Source organism: Populus trichocarpa, chromosome 7, assembly GCF_000002775.5.
Source record: "Populus trichocarpa isolate Nisqually-1 chromosome 7, P.trichocarpa_v4.1, whole genome shotgun sequence".
NCBI lineage: Eukaryota > Viridiplantae > Streptophyta > Magnoliopsida > Malpighiales > Salicaceae > Populus > Populus trichocarpa.
The window spans coordinates 1531556-1551071 of NC_037291.2; the positions used below are offsets into that span (position 1 = coordinate 1531556).

The following is a 19516-nucleotide window of genomic DNA, read 5'->3' on the forward strand; positions in this document are numbered from 1 at the left end:
CGCTCAAGAATATCTGACCAATAGGCTATCTCAATATCCAAGAAATATCATAGAGAACCTAAATTCTTCATTTCAAACTGTCTAAATAATCACTAAAATTACATAATTGACCAATAGAAGCAAGATTCAATGTGAGTTTCATAATAATATAAATATTAGGGAGAGATAAGTGAGGTGTGACAATAAAATCAACACCTGTTAAGGGCATGAGAGTGTTATTAGCAGTCATGACAGGAATAGAAGGCGAAGGGGACACATAAGCAAAAGATAAAGAATCTAGAGACATATGATGTGAAACATTAAAATCCAAGACCCATTCAGAATATGACATACTTGAGGAACTATGAGGCAACTAACTTACAGAAGAAGAAACGGGCATAACTTATAGCTGTAAGGAGAGAAACTTCTTAAATTGCTTAACCTGAGCAATAAGATTAATTGGTGAAGGACCTGATGAAACTACTACTACAATATTGTGGTGTGGTGGTTTGTAGCCTTGAGGTAGTCTATGAATATTAGATTATGACTAGCTGCTAGGCTTCTAAGTTTGATTCCACTGTCACAACTTGAGACATTAAACTTTTCAATGACCTTTCTGCTTAAAAAAATTGCACTCGTCGAAGGCAATGTTTGTGTAAGGCTTATTCTGATTATTAGATAATGACTTAGAAGGTACTGTTAGCACAAAAGAATTAGAAGTAGAAATAATTTCATTTTCAGAATAAGATTAAATACGTATTTCTTCAGTTAATAACTCACTGACAACTGAGTCAACAGAAGGCAGTAAAGAACAATGCAAAATTAAACCTTGAAGTCCTTCAAAACCACTGCGAAGTGCTGTTAAAAACTGTAACAATCATTGCTGCTCTCTATGGGCAATATAGGCACTACATGCCTTTAATTATGTTAATTATATAAGAGCCAATTGATCTCAAATATCTTTCATAACATAATAAAACTCCTAAATACTCATATTTGCTGGTAAATAGCTCGTATGTCATTCTCTAATTGATACCGCTTTGCAAAATTTAATTGTGTGAATAACCTTTACAGATGACTTCAAACCTCTTTTGTTGTCTCATACTTTGCCAACTGCATACTTATGGAATGCTCAACAAAATCGTTTATTTAAGTAATGATCTTTGCATTGTTTGCTTCTCAAGCATCTATTAAAGCAACATAACCCTCATCAATATTCCTAGGTATCATGCAAGTTCCACTAACATATCCCCACATTTTTTTACCCTTAAAAAAATTTCTCATCACATAACTCCAATATGAATAATTCTTTCCATTCAACCTCATACTTACAGACTGAAGCGAATCATTTCTTTCAATAGCCACAATCACCAAACAAAGAACCCGAGTGCAAAAGAAAAGAAAACGAAATACCAGATTGCAGAAACTAAACAAATATATTATCGAAATTATACAATCACTAAAAAATAAAAGAAGAGAAATACAAAACTAAAAGATAAAGATGCCGGAGTTTCATTGATATTGCATGATGTGATCACATTAATCTAAATGAATAGTTTTAACCTAAATACAAAGAGATTATATATAGGCTAAACTAAAAAGAAAATAAAAATACTATTCTACCCTTAATAAATAAAACAAAATAACCATATATTTCTTAACATATCTATCTATTTGCGAAAACAACTTCTGGGTGGTAATGAAGCATCTCATCCCATATCATCTCCCTAATCATATGTTCCCCAAGATTCTCATCTATGTCAAGATTGATAGGAACCCGTGCTGGTGGGTCGTGTCTTGGATCGTGCAGCCCTGACATGTAAGGGTGTAGAAGTGCTTCTGTCACACTAATTCTCTTAGTAGGATCAAACACCAGCATCCTTAGCAACAAGTCTATGGCCAAAGGATCAGCTTGAGGGTATAGATGTGAAAAATGGATTCTCCTTGCATAAGGAAGTGTTTTGATGTACCTTCTGGCTTTTGGGTTATCAATGAACTCAAGCTCAGTATCATTCTGGCTCCCAAGGACACTGATAATTAGCTTCAGCTGGTTAAGACACTCTGTTCCAGGGAAGATAGGTCTGCGGCCAAGAATCTCAGCAAAGATACATCCGACAGACCAGACATCAATGGAGGTTCCATAGTTGTCACAGCAGAGTAGCAGCTCAGGTGCACGATACCAGCGGGTGACAACATACTCAGTCATGAACTGTTCATCACCTCTGCTAGTTCGTGCCAGCCCAAAATCACATATCTTCAGATCGCAGTTGGCATTGACAAGGAGATTTCCAGGCTTCAAGTCCCGATGAAGAATGTTTGCAGAGTGGAGATAATTCAGCCCGCGCAGCAACTAAAATATTGTATGAAGATTAGATGCTAGCAGAACAATATTGAGAAGAAAACAAATCGATTGAAAAGCAACTAGTGCTATGCATGGATTCACATTTAATCATTATTCAAGATTAGTATCACTGGTTATGCTATGTTAAAGCACAGCTATCAAGCTTATTTAAATTTCACTTTGTAAACCATCTAATGCTGTTATCATTACAATATAAACCAGCATCTCCTGGAAGAACATGACTTTAAAACATATAATTAGAGAGGCAAAAAAACGCAGCTGTGGTTCCTAGTGAAAACACATTCTGCAGATAGATTATGCACATTAGCATGAAATTGACATCACAAGACAAGCAGAAAGAATAACAATATTTTATACTACTACCACTCGAGTGAGAGAAAATTTACCTGAAATATAAAATACTTGCAATGATCATTGGAAAGTGGTTGCGAGGACTTGATAATCTGATGCAAATCTGTATCCATAAGCTCATAAACCAAATACACATCCTTGAAACTTCTCCTATGAATAGGCATCATAACATCCTTCAAAGCAATCACATTCTCATGCCGGATATGTCTAAGAAGCTTCAACTCTCTGAGAGTCCTCAAAGCATCAATCTTGTTCTCAAGCACATTATTGATTTTCTTGATGGCGACTTTCTCGTTTGTTTCCCTATTAATCGAAGAGCAAACAACACCATAGGCCCCTCTACCTATAGGCTTAATCGGAACATACTTCGAATCAACCTCAAACACAGTTTCCCACATTGAGTAATATTGCTTCCCTCTTGGCCTAATTCCATTTGGAGGCTCCACTAAAGTTGCCATTTCCCTGCAAATTGTGAGCGAGAAGAATTAAAGCTTTACAAAATCTCATCAACATTCACATAAAAGGAAACCCAATTCACTTACTCACCAATTAAAGGATGACATCTAATCAAGTAAACAACTTTGAAAAAACTCACACACACACGATGAATGATGATGATTCAACAAGCTATGGTAAATATATATACGAAGAATAAAGAAAAGGTGTGGAATTGATACTTACTTGCCGCAATCTTTGATCTTTTGAGATCACCTTCTTGCTTGCAATGTTATTCTCTGTGTCTGTAGCTTTTCTTGCTAATAATTTAATCACAGAAAAACAGAACTCCCACTTTCGACAGATTCCTCTAAACCAAAGAAAGCAAGTCCAAAAAGCAACAAAGTCCTGAACTTTCACCTCCAATTCTTGCTCAATCCCTCAAATAAACAAACCCCACCAAATTCTCCTCCAACTCAAGCCAAGAATCACATCATCACAATCTAAGCAAAGCCCAAAAATCATTTCTTTTTCCCTCTACACGCAGCCAAATTGCAAGACTCTCAAAACCCAGAAACCATTTTGCCTTCAAATAAGAAGCCTATAAATAAAAGCAGAATCTTTCCACAATTCAGTGGAATTGGAGCCGGAGATCTTATCTATACAGTGAAAGTGATAAAAAAAGATCTGGTCTAACAGGGTTTTTGTTGGATACTCTATTAGAACAAGGGGAGGGCGAGGTGAGGGGGCAGTGGTTAAAGACGTGAAGGCAACACAGCAAATTGTGACACAAAAGAACAGCTATTACGTAATTTGCTTGGGGTTTTAGGAAACTTCACCTCTCTTCATGCACAAACAAATATGCATATATATATATATTTGCTTGTCAGTTTGGGCTTTCGTTTAGCTTGGCTTTGGTTCCCTCAAGTCTTTCCTACTACATCTCGGAAAGAACAAGGTTGGTGCCTTTGCCTAACGGGGAACGGCTAAATTTATTTCCATTTGACAAAATATCCCAATTATCAATATTTTTTAGGTGTCATCTAAATAATTTTCCTTCAGTGTGACAATATTTCATCTTAACAAAATATTCATACTATCAAAGTAATTGGAAACAAGGTTTCTAATAGAGACTTAGTTCAAGTGGTATTTGTCTTAAGTTTTGAATCCGAGGCATAATTTTCATTTATAAAGAAGGATAATGTTCGTTCTTTATTAAATTTAGAAATATATTTACAGCAATGGTTTTTTATAAAAAAAAATCAAAACTTTACGCTAAGATCTAAGAATGTTTCATCAACGATCTAAAATATTCATCTGAAATTCTCATCTCTTTATTATCTAAATATTATTTTGAATTGTTCAACATTAAACTCTCAAACTCGTCAAAGTTAAATATGTAGCACGTTTTGAAAATGATACTTGAAATATTTAAGAAGCACCACAAACAGATAAAGGCAATTGGTGGAAAATAACAAAGTATGAGGTCAACCCAAGCTTAAATCCAACATATAGCTTATGGCTAAAAGGGCTTCCATCTGCTTGCATGTTCTTGTTGAACGGGGAGGATATGCTTTTAACGCGTTTGATAATATTCGCCTTCGCTTTTAATCCATTGAAACTAATAGTTCAGTCAATCTTGTGTGTGCATGACGAGTAAACGTCGCTAGACACCAAGAGGAAAGCAGCCATAGGATTATTGGAGCTGGCTGGATTTCCTTAATTTGCCGATAGCATACCCTCCTCCTTCCGATCTAACGCCTTGGATTCATTGGGTTCAAAATCACTGTTACAAACTTTTTGTGGCGTATCCTATGGGCCATCTTCCCAACATGGGTCCGGTTCCGGCCAATTTTTTTAACCGGATAATTACATAGTTGATTTGCAGTTATGGAAGTATCATGTTTTCAAATCGAATTATAAATTTGTAGAATCATTAAATGGCATTTTGTAATTGATATTAAACTCTGTTCTACCTGACATGTTCCCACATGTTAATCCAGAATACAGTTGATCTCCTTCGTAACTTAAACCCAGTGTAAAAAAATATTGGGTTTGATTTTATAAAAATATTATTTTTTTATTAATTCAGGTAACTTATAGCCTGGACAATTCACCGACAATTCACCAAATCAACTCGAATATATTGAATTTAAATAACTATTAATATGATCAAGATAGACTAAGTTTTTTTTTATTATTATTAATATTTGATGCAATACATGAGATAGTAAACGATTCAATAGTTTTTCTTCTCTCTCTCTTGTGATTTCGTGGGAAAATAGAGTCCTGTCTTTGGGTTGGTAGTGCTATATATAGCCTCAAGTGCTGTCAAGTATAGGCTGCTCTCATAGGAAGGGAAAATGAAAAACATGACAACTTCCTAAATCATAAGCCAGAGTTTAGTTCCGTAAGTGGCGGCCGTCGGTGGGGTGGGGTGGGTGTCTAATGTCTAAACGTCGGTGTTTGGAAATATATCTCTATTATTTTTAAAGTATTTATACATGAAATACTAGAAAATATGAATACAAAAATAAAAAACTATTCCCTCAAAATAGAAAAACTAGAAAAGAATAATAATAGTAAATAGAAAAAATAAAATAAAAAATCCTAAATTGCAAAATATATATATATATATATATATTCTAAAAAGCTACAATATCATGGGCTAATATCAGTTGTTGTGTAAGCTGATTCTTAGAATATTCTTTGCCATGAAAACAAAAAAATAAAATGTTCATAGACAAATAATTTTATAAATCAGGTACCTAATTTTTCAGACATTTATTAATTGTACCCTTTAATCAATGTAGGTTAATTTTTTCTCTATATAATGTGCATATTTAATGAAATAATAGGAATTTAATGGGAAAAAAAGAATTTGATAGAGAATATAATTGAAAATTCTCTTGAAATATGGGGACCTAATTGATGAAATAACTTGTTTCAGGACTCATTTTACAACCTAATTGAGGTTTTCTTTTGGTTTGAGAATCCGTTTGGTTATGCGGCTGCGGCTGCGTTTTAATTAAAACGCAGTTTGCAGCCGTTTGGTAATGAAAAAAAAGTGAGTTACTGTTTATGGATCCCACATGTTTCTTACGTTCGGAACGCAGGTAATGAAAAGCAGCGAATTCATGCTTTTCGTCACTGTGCATGCTAATTGCACTGTTCACTGAACACTGCAATTAGCATGAACAGTGCAATTCACTTGCACTGTTCATGGTTTTTTTTTCTTCATTCAGTGTGTTAAATTTTTTAACATTTTTTTTTTAAAAAATGCTAGTTTAAAGTGAATTAAATTCACTCGCACTGTGATGTAAATAATATTTTTTTTCTAGAAAAACTAGTATATAGTGAATTAAATTCACTGGCATTATAATATCAATTTTATACCTGATAATATTTTATCTACGCTTAAAAAATTATGAAAACTGTAGTTCTTATCGGATGAATTTTGTACGTAATGGAATTATAAATAATTTAATGAAATAATAAAAAATATTTTATATAAAGTATTTTTTATTTCATGATGTAATAGGATTAATTAATTTTACAATATTTAAATTTAAAACCATCAATATTAATATATATATTTTAATATTATTTTATAATCTCAATTTCAAAAACATTCTTAACCAAATATATTAAACTTCCTTTTCTTCCACCTTAATTTCAACCACAGTTTTAATTAAATATCTATTTTTTTAAACTAACCTTAACTAAAAATATTTTTTATAAAATATTTTTTTTCAAATCATAATGATAATAGCTACCGCAGTACTAAACACAACAAGTTGAGAGATTGTTTAAAGTGTGGGATCTGCAAGAATATTAAGGGAATGGGACATAGATTGTGGGCTGTACAATTGTCGTCTGAGCCCAGCCAAAAACAAGTCGAGAAAATAAAAATGTGGCTGCTGGGATTCGAGCCCAGGTCTCCACGGCCACAACGTGGAATTCTTACCACTAAACTACAGCCACTTTACTGTGAAAGTTTAACCAGTAAAAATATTATAGCGTACTACCATTGATAAAAGTGCCCTTTATTATTTGAAACCATTATTTAGTAAAAAAAAATTACCCATAATTTGATTTTCTTTCTAATTTCCTTTCTCTAAAATAAAAAAAAAAGATGCAAGCTTTTTTCTACACTTAACCAACAAGTTTTCATCTAAACATGTCCACTCCCATATTTCTTTCTTTATTTTTTTAAATATTAAAGAAAGTTGATGAACACATAAAATAAATGTTGATGTTGTAAGCCAAAATCTCTTTTCTTTAGGATATTTAAACAACTTTTTAACTTAATTAATATCATAATTATTTCACAAATTTAAATGATCATATCAGATATAACTTCATCGACCTATTTATATCTAATATCATAATTGTTTCAATAGGCACAATTAGATTATGAAGGAGGTGGCTTCGGATAATGAATCCTTGCTAGTAGATTTGTCTTATTTGATGATTTGGACGGTGGTAGCTCAGGAATTGGTTTGATTTTGTGATGCAGATGGTGGAGCTTCAGAACTTGCTAGCTACTACATATATTAATTAATTACACTGCACCAAGGTGTCAAAACCCTACTACACTTGGTGCTAGCTAAGCTATGCATGCTGTTGATATAGATTTATATGTGAATAATATTACCAAATATTATGAAATGCAAGCTACAAGCTCGTATATGGTATTGTATGGGCAATGTTTGGAGCGCAGAACCACCAATTATTGTGAACTAAAAAGCCAGACAAGGTGAGGGTATGCTTTTGTGTAAAGACTGATGAAATCTAATGGAAGATATATAATGAAGAAACATAAAGAATGGTATTTGGCACGGGAGCAGAAAGATTATGGTCCACAATACTACACGAGTTAATTTCCCTTCTCTATGCTAAGGAAAAAAAGAAGAAGAAAAAGGGAAGCATATATTCTTTGGCTCCAATGGCTTGTCTTCTTCTCAAACATCTTTAACCCTATCGACTTTTTTTAGGCCCCCTTTTCAGGCCTTTGCTTCTACACGGTATGTTACTCCCTGGTTTAACTTTATTTTTCCTTGCAAGGTTAAATCAAATATTAATATTTTACAGTAAAGTAGCAGGTTTCTTCCCATATATTATATGCTTCTTCACTTGTGTGGAGTTGAGCAACATCACATGCATTATTCTCTTTGAAGTTATTGCTTAGATAGAAATCTAAAATTAAGTTTAATATTTAGCTGAAAAATGTTATGGACATCCGTTCGTATGGATACAGAAATCCATGCATATATAGCGAGCTAGAGGAGAAGGGTTGTCGAATATCATACACTCATATATGTGTAATCGAGTAATCCTTCCTTCTGAGGTGAGGCAATTCAGCAGAAGTGAAAGCAAAATGGTGCTAATGTTGAAACAAATTCTCGGGAATGGTTGACTGGCAATAGCTGAAAAAGGTTTAGGAGATCATGGCAGAAATATTTGATGTTCCCCCATTTTCCTTTCTCCTTCATAGAATTGGTATGTTTATGTGTGTGTAAGAACCTTTTTTTTAGTATAATGTCAAAGCATAATGCATCCAACGTGGATTCCAATTGGGTGCCTGCCTATGTATATATGAAAGTGGATTAGACAGACTAGGTTCTCTCAATTAGATTTTAAAATTCCAGCTGACTTAGAGCGTACTATAGGCATCTTGGAATCCCAATGGGCTTGCAATTATTGGGAAGGAATTTGCATAATGTCATTTTTATGCTATTTCTTTACAAAAAGAATCCATGTGTTGATTCAAATGATCATTCCCTCTAGGGTTTTTTCTTTTCAAGGATTTCCCTTCTTGGTTAGGTTGGAAAGCAGTGGAATTTGAACCCGAATAAACCCTTTACCAAAAACTAGTGCCACTAATATACATAAATCATGTTCAAGGCTCATCCAAATTAATTATTTCAAAAAAAAAGAAAAGAAAAGAAAAGAAGGCGAACCTTTGGAGACACCAACTTGTACTTGAACATATGAGGACTAGATCGAAAGAAATAGAATAAAAAGGTTGGACAGGAGCAGGCTGGAAGAGTGTAGGAAATGAAGGGAAGGCAGCGACAAACTTGCCCATAATGTAAATCTCACACATTCCCTGTCACCTTTTCCCTGAGCCTCGCTTTTCTTATGCTCTTGGATTATTGTATTACCTCCTCTTTTTGATGAAGGGCCTCTTATTATTTGTTAATTAAAAAACATTATTATATTTAGCAGCACTATAACTTTAATTATCTCCCCCCCCCCCTACATGATTAGGGTATAAAATTAATGAACATTAGGGTTTCATACTCATCAACTTTTATATAAATATAAATGTTCCCTTCCATAATACACAAGAAAAGATTGATTAGGTTAACACAAAGGTTAATTATCAAAAGACCATGCACTAGCTAAACCTATAGAATCTTAGTTAAGTCGTTTTTCCCCCCTAGGTTATACACCATTTTGCCTAAGTTTTGCTATTACACAAGTGTTTAAATATTTCAAGTTTCAAGTTTGCCATTATTTCCCTCTACCTTTAGGACCTTTGCTTGCCTTAAGGCAAAACAAGGGCTCGATTATATGGTCAAGCTAGCAATAGTTCCGTCTTTCATGAGTGATATATATCCAGAGAGTGCAAAAAAATCCATCCAAACACAGTTTTAGAGCAAAGTGAATCTGCAAAAAAGTTTCTTCTTTAAGGTGATGATCAAGCTAGTGACACTGGGAGAGGGAAGAAGGACATGGTTTTTGATCTTGCTTTCTTTTTCATGCATGCTACTTTAAAGCTGAGACAAGGAGGTGAAAAGAGAATATAAGTGAGGAAAGTAACGCGCTAAAGGCAAACAAAGAGGTTCCTGTGGGTGATTCTTTCAGTAGAGAGTGAAAGGTTCTGATAACATCCCAGTTAATTTCTTAGGCTAATCTAGGGATTTCAAGTCTAAAAAATTATATGATGGAACCTGGAAATCTCCACCTCCAGCATCAGTTTCAAGAACAGTTTACAGGTTATTATTCTTCTTTATTATCACAATCTGCTGATTACAATAAGGTTTCCAGCACCGGTGACTTGAACCCAGGAACAGGCTTCATTTTGTAAGTATTTCTCCTCTCTTAGTAGAATTCTACTTTGTCTTTTCTGGTTTGAAGCTCTACGAAACACGGGTATATAAGCTTATACATGTTCAAGGATTTAAGTGCACTGTATATATAGTAGTGCTTCTGATGGATTCATTTTTAAAGCATGGCTACTTCCTCTATATATAAACTTAATGCTTTCTCCTAGGTTCCATGCTGCAGCTTTTGGTTGCTGGAATAGGGACTGGAAAAGGAAGAAGTTCTTTATTATTTCACTGTAATTTAGGCAAGCTTAACTTTATTTGCCAAATGGTTCATGTACTTAATCTTCGAAAGGCGTTTTCTCTAATATTATAGTTATTTTTCTAGGGTCTGTGAGCACGCAAGTAGTCAGAACCTAGGATTTTAGTGGATGTTACTAAAAAATTTCGTATCGTGATCATTTGTTTCTCTTATTTATGATCATGCAGGAATATTAACAGTAATACCAACAACAACTATCAAACTGATTGCATCCCAAATTCAAGGGTGTCTTGGCCACCTGCTTCCTTGACTCCAGGGTTGAGTTTCTGCCATGCAAGTGATTTCAACCAACCATCTACGGCCAATGAATTTCTATTGGCAAAGACCAAAGAAGAGTTGCCAGATCCTTTCTTCAAGCCAGGTGAAATGATGCACACTGGCTCTAATGTCGAGGGGTCATATTTTCTGTCATCTAAATACAAGCACCAATATTCTCATGATCTAGGTGAAAATCAATGGCCTCTCAACAGCTTATCTTCTCTTCACCATATTTCAGACTCTAATGCTCAAAAAACGGCAAGTCTGCAGAATCTATCTGGTTGTAACAGATATAATTTTAGCCATATTTTACCAAGTATCAGTATTTCAACATCAGATTTGTGTTCTTCATTAGTTTCAAGTTCTTTGGACTTGAACTTACAAGCTGTGGATCTTTTATCAACTAGTACTTATGATGGTGCCGCAAGTTTTAGCCAGTCTTCAGAAAACACTCTCGATCATTTCACGCGAGAACATAAAGATAGCCCTTCAAAAAGCTGCAGCAAAGTGGGTTTCTTAATCTTTTAATTTCAGTATAGTTATTCTAATTGTGCCTCTATTTATACACCTTGGATCGATTGCATTTCTGATGATGTACACCTCATTTATAAAGCTGTAAACTGAAAGTGCGCCTTTTGATTTTGAAGACATCAACCATTGAAGATGGATCTGGGAGAAAAAAGAGACCTAGCAGTAATTTTCAGTCCAAGAACTTTCTCACAGAAGCTAAGAAGAACAGGTCCACACCACGATCCTTGTGCCCCCCTTTGAAGGTGATGATTTAAAGCAGTATTAGTTTAATCTTCATTAAGTCAGAATTTATACCATAGATTCTTGTTTAAATGTGGAGTTGGGTTCTAACTAGGTCAGGAAGGAGAAACTAGGGGACAGGATTGCAGCTCTTCAGAGGTTGGTGGCACCTTATGGCAAGGTGATAATTAAATCTGCACATTATTCTCCTGATTAGGAATGTCTTAAAGAAATGCATTAAAATATTAATTTGACCATGCTTATATTTTTAGTTTTTTGTCCATTGTAACTTGCAGACAGACACTGCCTCTGTGTTGACAGAAGCAATTGGATATATACAATTTCTTCATGACCAAGTGCAGGTGATTTATCCCTCTCCATTTTTCTGTCCATAGTAATACTATCAAACTAACATACTTCACTCTTAACTTGATAAACTGGTGGATTTTGTTCTTCTTACTAACTTTATTTAGTCCTTGTTGCTGACAGACACTGAGCGTGCCGTATATGAAGTCATCAAACATCCAGCCAGCTAGAACAACGCAAGTGGTAAGAAATTCTTCTAGGGAAGTTTCCTCATAGTTACAAGTATCTCATTAGATCATCCGTTGTACCAAAAATACATACATACATAGTTACATATATATATATATATATATATATATATATATATATATATTTGTTTCCAAGGGAAGTTTGAGAACCATTGTACTTATTTTCATTCAGTTAATTTCTTTAATGTGATCATCAATGTATTGTTAACAGAGTTCAAATGAAGAAGATGGGAAGGGACAACAAAAGACAGATCTCAGAAGTAGAGGGTTATGCCTTGTGCCTCTATCTTGTGTATCATTCTTCAACACATGCAATGGCGACATCTAAAGATCCGCAAGGAAAGAATTGAAGATAGCATATGAGAAAGAAGTTCGAAGATTTCATGATGAGCTCAAGGCTGTAATAAAGATAGGTTTTCTATGTGAAATGTTTAGTTTTAGTAATGCAACAATTGATTCTTGGAATAAACAAGTCTTTCTTTTATCAGTTTGTACCTCATAAATTCACATCCCTTTCAAACATCAAATTGTAGAAAGTAGTTTCTTTACTAGTGCAGAATAACAGTCAATTAGAAGACATTTTCTTCTGTTGGCCACAACCACAGATTAACAAGGCGAAAGGGATTATTTGGAAGCCTGCCTTGGTTTCATATTGTCTGTGAGTTAAGGACAGATGAATCTATGAACATCTGAAGTCATTCTTCAAGGAACTGATACGTCTCAGAGGTCATGCTTGCCTAACTTTTGAGTCACGAGACTGCTCTTCATAGCAGGGTAAATGCTTAAAGGATATTTAAGAGTACTTGTACAGTATAAACTGAGAGATATTATTCTCCCTTTGATCACTCTCGGTAGACAAGTAATAGGTGTTCAGATGTTTTTACAAGATATATATTATATAGAGTTGTAAGACACCAGGATTTATTGAAGATACATGTGTGTTAGAAACGCAAATTGGATCTTCACAAAACCTTTAATTGCTATATACACGAATTTGAACAAGAGAGCACGCAATGGAGTATACTTCAAAACAGAAAATCACAACAGCAGTTCTTTAAGCACCTTTCAGCATCCAGCTTCTCTTCCTTTACCAGAACAACTGCATCACAGGCCAAACAATATTAAACATGATATAGCCATTAAAATTCCAAAGCTGAGCAAACTTATGATGTATATTAGTACTGTACCATCTTCTTCTTCTTCTTCTTCTTCTCAAGATAAGCGACAAGCTCTGCTTGTTGAGCAAGTGAGTCCTCGAGAGCCTGAATAAGCAAGGAGTAATTGATACAAATGAGAATTCTAATTTATAGTTTCTGTTTTTATTAACTCTGTATTCACTACCACGCATTCATTTCCATGTTGAAATACCTTCTTGGTTGCCATAAGCTCTTGCTCCAAGGCCTCAACACGGCTTATAGCAGCATTCAACATTTCCTCCTTTTCGGGTGGCATGGAAACAGGCTTAGAACTCAAAACACTCACTTTATCTTCCAATTCAGCCATGCGCTTCAAGACAGTCATGTAATCTGCACTAGAGGTGGCAGGTGACTGTTGTTCCCGGCCTTTCACCGATGTGTCATCGCAATAGTCAGGATTGGAGTAGATGGTGGCATCGGTCAGCTTCCTGGGAACATTGCGTGTCACTTTAATCATGGTGACAATGCCCGTAACCAAAGCCATGACACCAGTGAAGAGTGGTGAGTTGATTGCCTGGGGAGCCTTGCAAGCATCATACTGAGTATAGCAATCTGCTTTTGAAAATTATAGAAACTTTGATCAACATCTTGAACATAGCTGGATATATGCCCTGAATTTCACTCACGCAAGACAAATTTCTCATATCGTTTTGTCACCAACATAATGATAATTAAAACTTGGAATAATCTGCATGTCATGATTTCTTAAGAAGGAAAATAGTGCTTTTCAGGAGAAACTAATATTATCTTATAAAAAAAAAAGATTTTTTTTTTCATGAAGGAAAACCACACAGAAATATAAAACAATATCTAAAATCAATTTCAAAAACACTTTGTACAAAACCAATGCTAAAAAATATCGAAAACAAAATATACATTAAATCATCAACCCAGAAATAAAACATCCTCATATCACAATTTCAAAACATAAAAAAAACCCTTGGATCAATTTCAAAAACTATGACATCATCATATCACGAAAATATTCAAGATATTATTAGGAAAAAAAGAAGATAAAAGATTGCAAAAAAAAAAATCCAAATTAAAGATGATATCTTAAATCTAAATAATATGCTAAATCACAATATTATACATGCATTGTTGTTGAAGAAAAACTTTCTCTACAGCTACAATAAGCACTTCAAAAATAATAAATATTACACTGCATGATCAGTTCTTATAATTGTAATCACTACTTTGAACAGAAATTATATGACAATTATAAGGAAATTACTTTAACTACATATGTTAAAAAAACTCATGCTTTATTAAAAAAAAACTATATATTAAAAAGGTCGGACCGTCCATGTATACATGTGCTCATGGCCAGGAGATGGAAATTTGAAGACTCCTAAATGAAGAAAATTTTTGCAGATGAATTTTTTATTGTCCTGTCACTATCTATATTCTTCAAACCAACTTCCGTCCAAATAATCTTAGCATGATAAGCAAATTGCTTAAAAAAGAAAGCATATCCAATTTTTTTTTAATTATTTTCCCATTTCTCTGTTTAAATGTCATCAGTAACAGTGTCGAACTGTCAATCCATTTCTGTGCCTTTTTTTTTCCAACGATTAAATTAAATGGCAAGATTTTATAAAGATATAGTAAAAAACCTAGTTATAAGATACCGTCCAAGGAGGTGGCCTATCACGGCATTGTTACTGAGTCGACCTTGAATCATATCTTATAATTATAGTAAAAAAAAATATACCAATAATTCATTCTTTTATTTTTCATACTATTTGTAGGTTCAATTAAAATTCAGTCAGAAATCACAGTAATATACTTAATTTAATCATATTAGCAAGTAATGTGCCTTTGGAAAGAGCAAACTTACCATTGTTTACCACTTTTTTCCAGCTCATATCCACAGATTTATCAACCATAAGCTGATAGTCCTCTAGCTTGTAAGCCTGCAGGTTGAATTTTCCAGTAAAAAGGTAAAAGGAAAAGGCATTTGAACTGTCAGGCAAAGGGGAATAAAGAAAATATTAAAATAATATTTTTTATTTTATTTTTGAGATCAGCATATTAAAACAATAAAAAACACTCCAAAAAATTTAAAGCTAAAAAATTAAAAAAATTTCAGAAACACGGTTGTGCTGCAATGACAAACATAAAGTCAGAGAAACTTTGTTAGACTTGTACCTTCTCAGGAACAAAGGAGGGCTGTGGAAGCTGTGGAGCTGACTCCACCTTAGGAGCCTCATGCAGCTGTCAATCGAATAGGAAGTAAGAGTAGCTCAAAACTCACGTCATGAAGAAAGCAAACTACTCGGAGCAAAGAAATAATTTGGCTGCTCAGATATGCCAAAAGGGGAAATAGAATGAGAAGTGAATATTCAATATTAAACCTTTGAGTTGCTTAGGTCATCCTCACAGATTGTTTTTTCATCAGGATAATGAGTTCCGCATTTCTTTGCACATTTGTGATCGCCATCTTGAACCATCTGCAAGTCACTGAATCGAATAAGAAATCGAATTCTACAAGAAACTAGATAAGATGGTCAGTTCAGCTGTAGTAAGCAGAAGAAGTTGCTCTAAGAATTGCAGATCACCTTCATAATCTCTGGGTCATTCCAAGGGCCTTTATCAGAACGCATACAGCCTCCTTTGTCAGCACAGGTGCAAGTACCTCCAAGAAACTCTGGCAACTCACTGATACAAAAGCCATCCGTTGCGATCAAAAGGGAGAAAGGAAATAAAAAGAGGCTAGGAAAAAAAGGCCACATGATTTGTGAACAGAAAATATAAGCATATGGGGACAGGTGATTACACAGCGTATAACTTGGAGAAAAGAGTGAATACAATTGTGAAGACTAGAAACTGAGACGAGAAAGATGGTTGTGTAAACAGCCATTTATGAACTTACCTGGCATCAATTATCTCAAGCAATTTGCTCTGATACTTATTGCCAAGAACCTGGTGAATGATATATTGTAATTAGATAATTTCCTACATCAAACTAGCAATTCAGAATTGAAATGTGTACACTTACATGGATCTTTGCTGTGGTTTTAGGGTCAAGGAAAGATTTAATGGTATTCCACAGCATCCTGAATCCAGAACCCGCATTGATGATGAACATGCGGTTCAAGGTCTGCCAAGAAGCCAACAATTCACACCAAATCACAATTATTATGTCATTGCCAAGGAAAAGTTATTGCTTTTGCGAATCTAAGACAAAACACACAGGTTCGTACCTCAGGATAATTGTCACCATCAATCTTCTGAAGGCGAGAGATGAGATCCCTTGCAGCTTTAGTTAAGCTTTTGAGGCCCTGTAATTATTAATTGTGAGAGTGAATAACTACTTCTGAGGTAATTATAATTTGTATTATGGTCTATAGAATAAGGGAAAGAAAAGGAACACATGTTTGAAGGTCACCCTAACATTCGTCTAGAACCCCACTACTATCCCTTCTACTGACTGTGCTGAACCTTTGAAAGCCACATGAAGGATTCATGATAATCTAAATCTTAAATCACATTAATACACATGATGACAATTGTTTTATTTACCCACATCAATCATTATGGTTCAAACATACCACTCCTTGCACATCCAAGATGGTTGTACTTTGATCAATGTGCCTCTTTGCTGCTAGTGAACAAGCTGGAAACTTGGCATCAAAAGTTCTCTCAAACTCTCGTACATGGTATTTGACATAGCGGTCCATGGATGTGACTTGCAGTAACTTGGCAGGATCTGCTTTGCCTAATTGCTCAATGTAAACAGGTCTTCCTTCTTTATCTACTCCATGATGCCCTTGGGGATAATGTTCCAAGACTTCACTGAGTTCCTGGAATTCGAACTCCTGAAAAATAGGAAAATAGCAGGAAAAGAACCTCATGAGACTCAGTCAATGCTCAGTGGGGTTGTCTAGGTGGATTATGGACTAAATCAAGATAATAAAAGATATTTTAATAAAGCCATTTGTATGATCAATACCTCCAAGACTGTGTCAGCACCAAATTCCTTCCTCCACTGAAGCATATCAGACCACATTTGCTTTGTTTTCTCGATATCGAATTTCCTGGCCTTCAAGAATCTACATTATCAGAGGATAAATCTAAAGATTAATAAAGTATACATACAGATTATTTAAGATTATTTATGTATTTCAAAATGGATGAGAATCAAATCTGGAAAAACAAATTCAATCAAACCATTGAGCATGAAACCAGAAGAAGAATAAACCTGAGCATCATATGATAATCATCATGCTTTGAAGGAAGCAATTCCTCCAATATAAGCACTTGACGGAAAGCATCGACAACCTTTAGCTCCTCTACATCGTGCACATCCTCAATTTCAACGGACATGACTTTGCTGCTTCTGCGACCCTTTCTTGTTAATGAATGCCTGAATTTGTTGGAGGCACTAATGGCCTTCTTTTTCAGTGATTCAATTCTTTTCTTCCTCTCATCCCCAGAATGTTCCATCTCTGGCACTGCAAACACAGAGCAAGCACGACTAAAGATTAACAAGACGCATCAGAATATGAAAGCATAAAATTGGCCTAAACTCGTACAAAATATCCACCTTAGCCATATATCCTAGAAGATGAGATATAAACTCAAAATCCAAACATAAAGGAATTTGCTCAATCAGAAAATACATGATGACTAACACTACTAAATGTACAAGAAACAGAAGTTGTTAAATTAGAAAAGAAGTGACCTTGATGAATAAATGATAGCCTTTTCAATGTGACTAGTTGATAAAAACACATTGAAATGCAAGATTGAATTAGGTAGCTAACCTGGGTTGGGAGACAAAGGTACACAAACTGCTGTTGCCATTGGTGTGAGAAATGTGCTCTTTACATAAAAAACGATGCCACAACCAACCAAAAGCCTTAGCCAAATGCCTGCATTTCACCATTATAACACCAAAAAGAGAAAAACAAATTACAAAAACACAAACACAAAACAAACAAGCAAGCAATTTTCTTCCTTCAACAAAACGAAAAAAATGAAGATTGAAAGAAAGAGAGAGAGCGAGAGGGTACCTTCGCAAAGAGTGAGTGAAAATGTGAGGAAGGGCTACAAATAGAAAGAAAAAACAAATAATTTGTGGAGATTTTTGCGGAGAGGGACAGTGAGGCGCACACGACGCGGGAAGGGTAGACAAGTATATCGGCAATTTTTTTCTTATGTTTATTTTTAATGATAAATGCTGATCTTCTTCTTCTTCTTCTTGTTAATGTTGTTATTCTTGACCAATTCTCATAAGCCATAGATAGTGAGTGGGTTGTTTTTTTTAAGCTAGGTGTACTTTGCTAAGACAGGGAGATTAATGGGGGGAGAGAGTGGAAGGCCACCACTTTGTTTCCTTGACAGAAAAATTGAAAATGGTTTCCAAACAGCAATCTATCTGTCACATTTCCCTTAAAAAAACATTGTTCTACTTCTGAACAGACAGCTTAAGCGACACTTGTCTCTATGCTACGTGGCAATAAACAAACTCCTGAGTTGATCCTATTTCTTGTCCTTGGATCAGAGAAATTTACCCTAATGTTAACGGCGCGATGTTTCATGTCAAATTTCTCTGAATCACAATTTGGCCTTGCTATATTCTGGGTAATGATGATCTCCCTTATAACAACTAGGGAAACTTCGAGGCATCCTTTGCCTTTCGATATAAAAGCTGTAATAGTGACTGTTGGGGAAGAGCTGTAAGAGTTGTTTTTTATTTTATTTTTTTGAAAATATATTTTTTATTTTTGAAAATATATTTTTGATATTCAAAAACACAATTAATTTAAAATTAAGAAAAAAATATTCAAGACTTTTCAAAAATATAATTAGAACGCAAGCCAGCAAGCCAAACAACACCATAATATTACAGGGAATACCAGATAAATCAAAATGAAGTTAAAGAAGCACTCAGGCGAAAAACTTTAGGACAGAACGATTTGAGTTAACCCATCTTACAATTAGAGCTAGAAATCCTTTTGACACCTGATATTCATCTTCATCTTTAATGCTTTTACATTTCAATGACGACTTGAAAACTGCAGAATATTAATAGGAATACCACCAGCCCTTGAGGAGCAGCTGTCATGCTCATCAATTGGTTAGTCACATTTCCATCAAGCTGCCATGCAGAACTGTAACTATCAGCTGGAAAATTTTGACACCGGTTTAAGTTTGTTGTGCAAGAAAGTATAATTATCTCTTAACTTTATGATGAAATCTCTAAACCAAAAGATCAAATGTCTTCAGTGAGTAGAATAAGTCAGGTT

The 19516-nt window shown here is 34.6% G+C and overlaps 3 protein-coding genes and 1 non-coding gene across 8 annotated transcripts; 1 reads left to right on the top strand and 3 right to left on the bottom strand.

The window, feature by feature from the left end:
* Window positions 1–1468: 1468 nt before the first annotated feature.
* LOC7480142 (mitogen-activated protein kinase 7) lies at window positions 1469–4268 on the bottom strand. 3 transcript variants are annotated; one of them, XM_024604915.2, is made up of 3 exons: window positions 3378–4268; window positions 2728–3154; window positions 1469–2329 (listed from the first exon to the last, which is right to left on the bottom strand). In XM_024604915.2, the coding sequence occupies exons 2-3, from the start codon at window positions 3148–3150 to the stop codon at window positions 1646–1648; spliced, it is 1107 nt and encodes a 368-aa protein (XP_024460683.1). In that variant the 5' UTR covers window positions 3151–3154; window positions 3378–4268; the 3' UTR covers window positions 1469–1645. The 3 variants fall into 3 exon arrangements, with proteins under 3 accessions (XP_024460683.1, XP_002310268.1, XP_024460682.1); XM_002310232.4 differs by having other exon boundaries at window positions 3374–4266; XM_024604914.2 differs by lacking the exon at window positions 3378–4268 and adding an exon at window positions 3239–3354.
* Window positions 4269–7039: 2771 nt separating this feature from the next.
* TRNAH-GUG (transfer RNA histidin (anticodon GUG)) lies at window positions 7040–7111 on the bottom strand. Its single transcript has one exon. It is a non-coding gene; the product is annotated as a tRNA-His (tRNA).
* A 2369-nt stretch (window positions 7112–9480) lies between these two features.
* LOC18101221 (transcription factor bHLH110) lies at window positions 9481–12553 on the top strand. 2 transcript variants are annotated; one of them, XM_024605839.2, is made up of 7 exons: window positions 9485–10219; window positions 10672–11269; window positions 11410–11535; window positions 11628–11693; window positions 11809–11874; window positions 12002–12061; window positions 12278–12553. In XM_024605839.2, exons 1-7 carry the CDS (start codon window positions 10077–10079, stop codon window positions 12392–12394), a joined length of 1176 nt encoding a protein of 391 aa, XP_024461607.1. In that variant the 5' UTR covers window positions 9485–10076; the 3' UTR covers window positions 12395–12553. The 2 variants fall into 2 exon arrangements, with proteins under 2 accessions (XP_024461608.1, XP_024461607.1); XM_024605840.2 differs by lacking the exon at window positions 12278–12553 and having other exon boundaries at window positions 9481–10219; window positions 11633–11693; window positions 12002–12014.
* A 316-nt stretch (window positions 12554–12869) lies between these two features.
* On the bottom strand, window positions 12870–18461 carry LOC7495502 (phosphatidylinositol/phosphatidylcholine transfer protein SFH12). 2 transcript variants are annotated; one of them, XM_024605837.2, is made up of 15 exons: window positions 18281–18461; window positions 18032–18139; window positions 17467–17719; window positions 17218–17317; window positions 16817–17083; window positions 16469–16546; window positions 16264–16365; window positions 16138–16187; window positions 15824–15923; window positions 15620–15715; window positions 15414–15479; window positions 15103–15178; window positions 13435–13817; window positions 13254–13328; window positions 12870–13165 (listed from the first exon to the last, which is right to left on the bottom strand). In XM_024605837.2, exons 2-15 carry the CDS (start codon window positions 18069–18071, stop codon window positions 13154–13156), a joined length of 1698 nt encoding a protein of 565 aa, XP_024461605.1. In that variant the 5' UTR covers window positions 18072–18139; window positions 18281–18461; the 3' UTR covers window positions 12870–13153. The 2 variants fall into 2 exon arrangements, with proteins under 2 accessions (XP_024461605.1, XP_024461606.1); XM_024605838.2 differs by having other exon boundaries at window positions 13435–13814; window positions 18281–18458.
* Window positions 18462–19516: the final 1055 nt, after the last annotated feature.

Excerpts from the sequence above, each read along its gene's own strand:
- LOC18101221 (XM_024605839.2), top strand. The coding sequence starts at position 10,077 with ATGATGGAACCTGGAAATCTCCACCTCCAGCATCAGTTTCAAGAACAG. Across the intron at positions 11,536-11,627 it reads CCTTGTGCCCCCCTTTGAAG|GTCAGGAAGGAGAAACTAGG; the intron begins GTGATGATTTAA and ends GGTTCTAACTAG. Across the intron at positions 12,062-12,277 it reads CAGCTAGAACAACGCAAGTG|AGTTCAAATGAAGAAGATGG; the intron begins GTAAGAAATTCT and ends TATTGTTAACAG.
- LOC7480142 (XM_024604914.2), bottom strand. Across the intron at positions 2,330-2,727 it reads GCAAGTATTTTATATTTCAG|TTGCTGCGCGGGCTGAATTA; the intron begins GTAAATTTTCTC and ends ACAATATTTTAG.
- LOC7495502 (XM_024605837.2), bottom strand. The coding sequence starts at position 18,071 with ATGGCAACAGCAGTTTGTGTACCTTTGTCTCCCAACCCAG. Across the intron at positions 17,318-17,466 it reads GATTATCATATGATGCTCAG|ATTCTTGAAGGCCAGGAAAT; the intron begins GTTTATTCTTCT and ends CTGATAATGTAG. Across the intron at positions 16,547-16,816 it reads TCTTGGATGTGCAAGGAGTG|GGCCTCAAAAGCTTAACTAA; the intron begins GTATGTTTGAAC and ends TAATAATTACAG.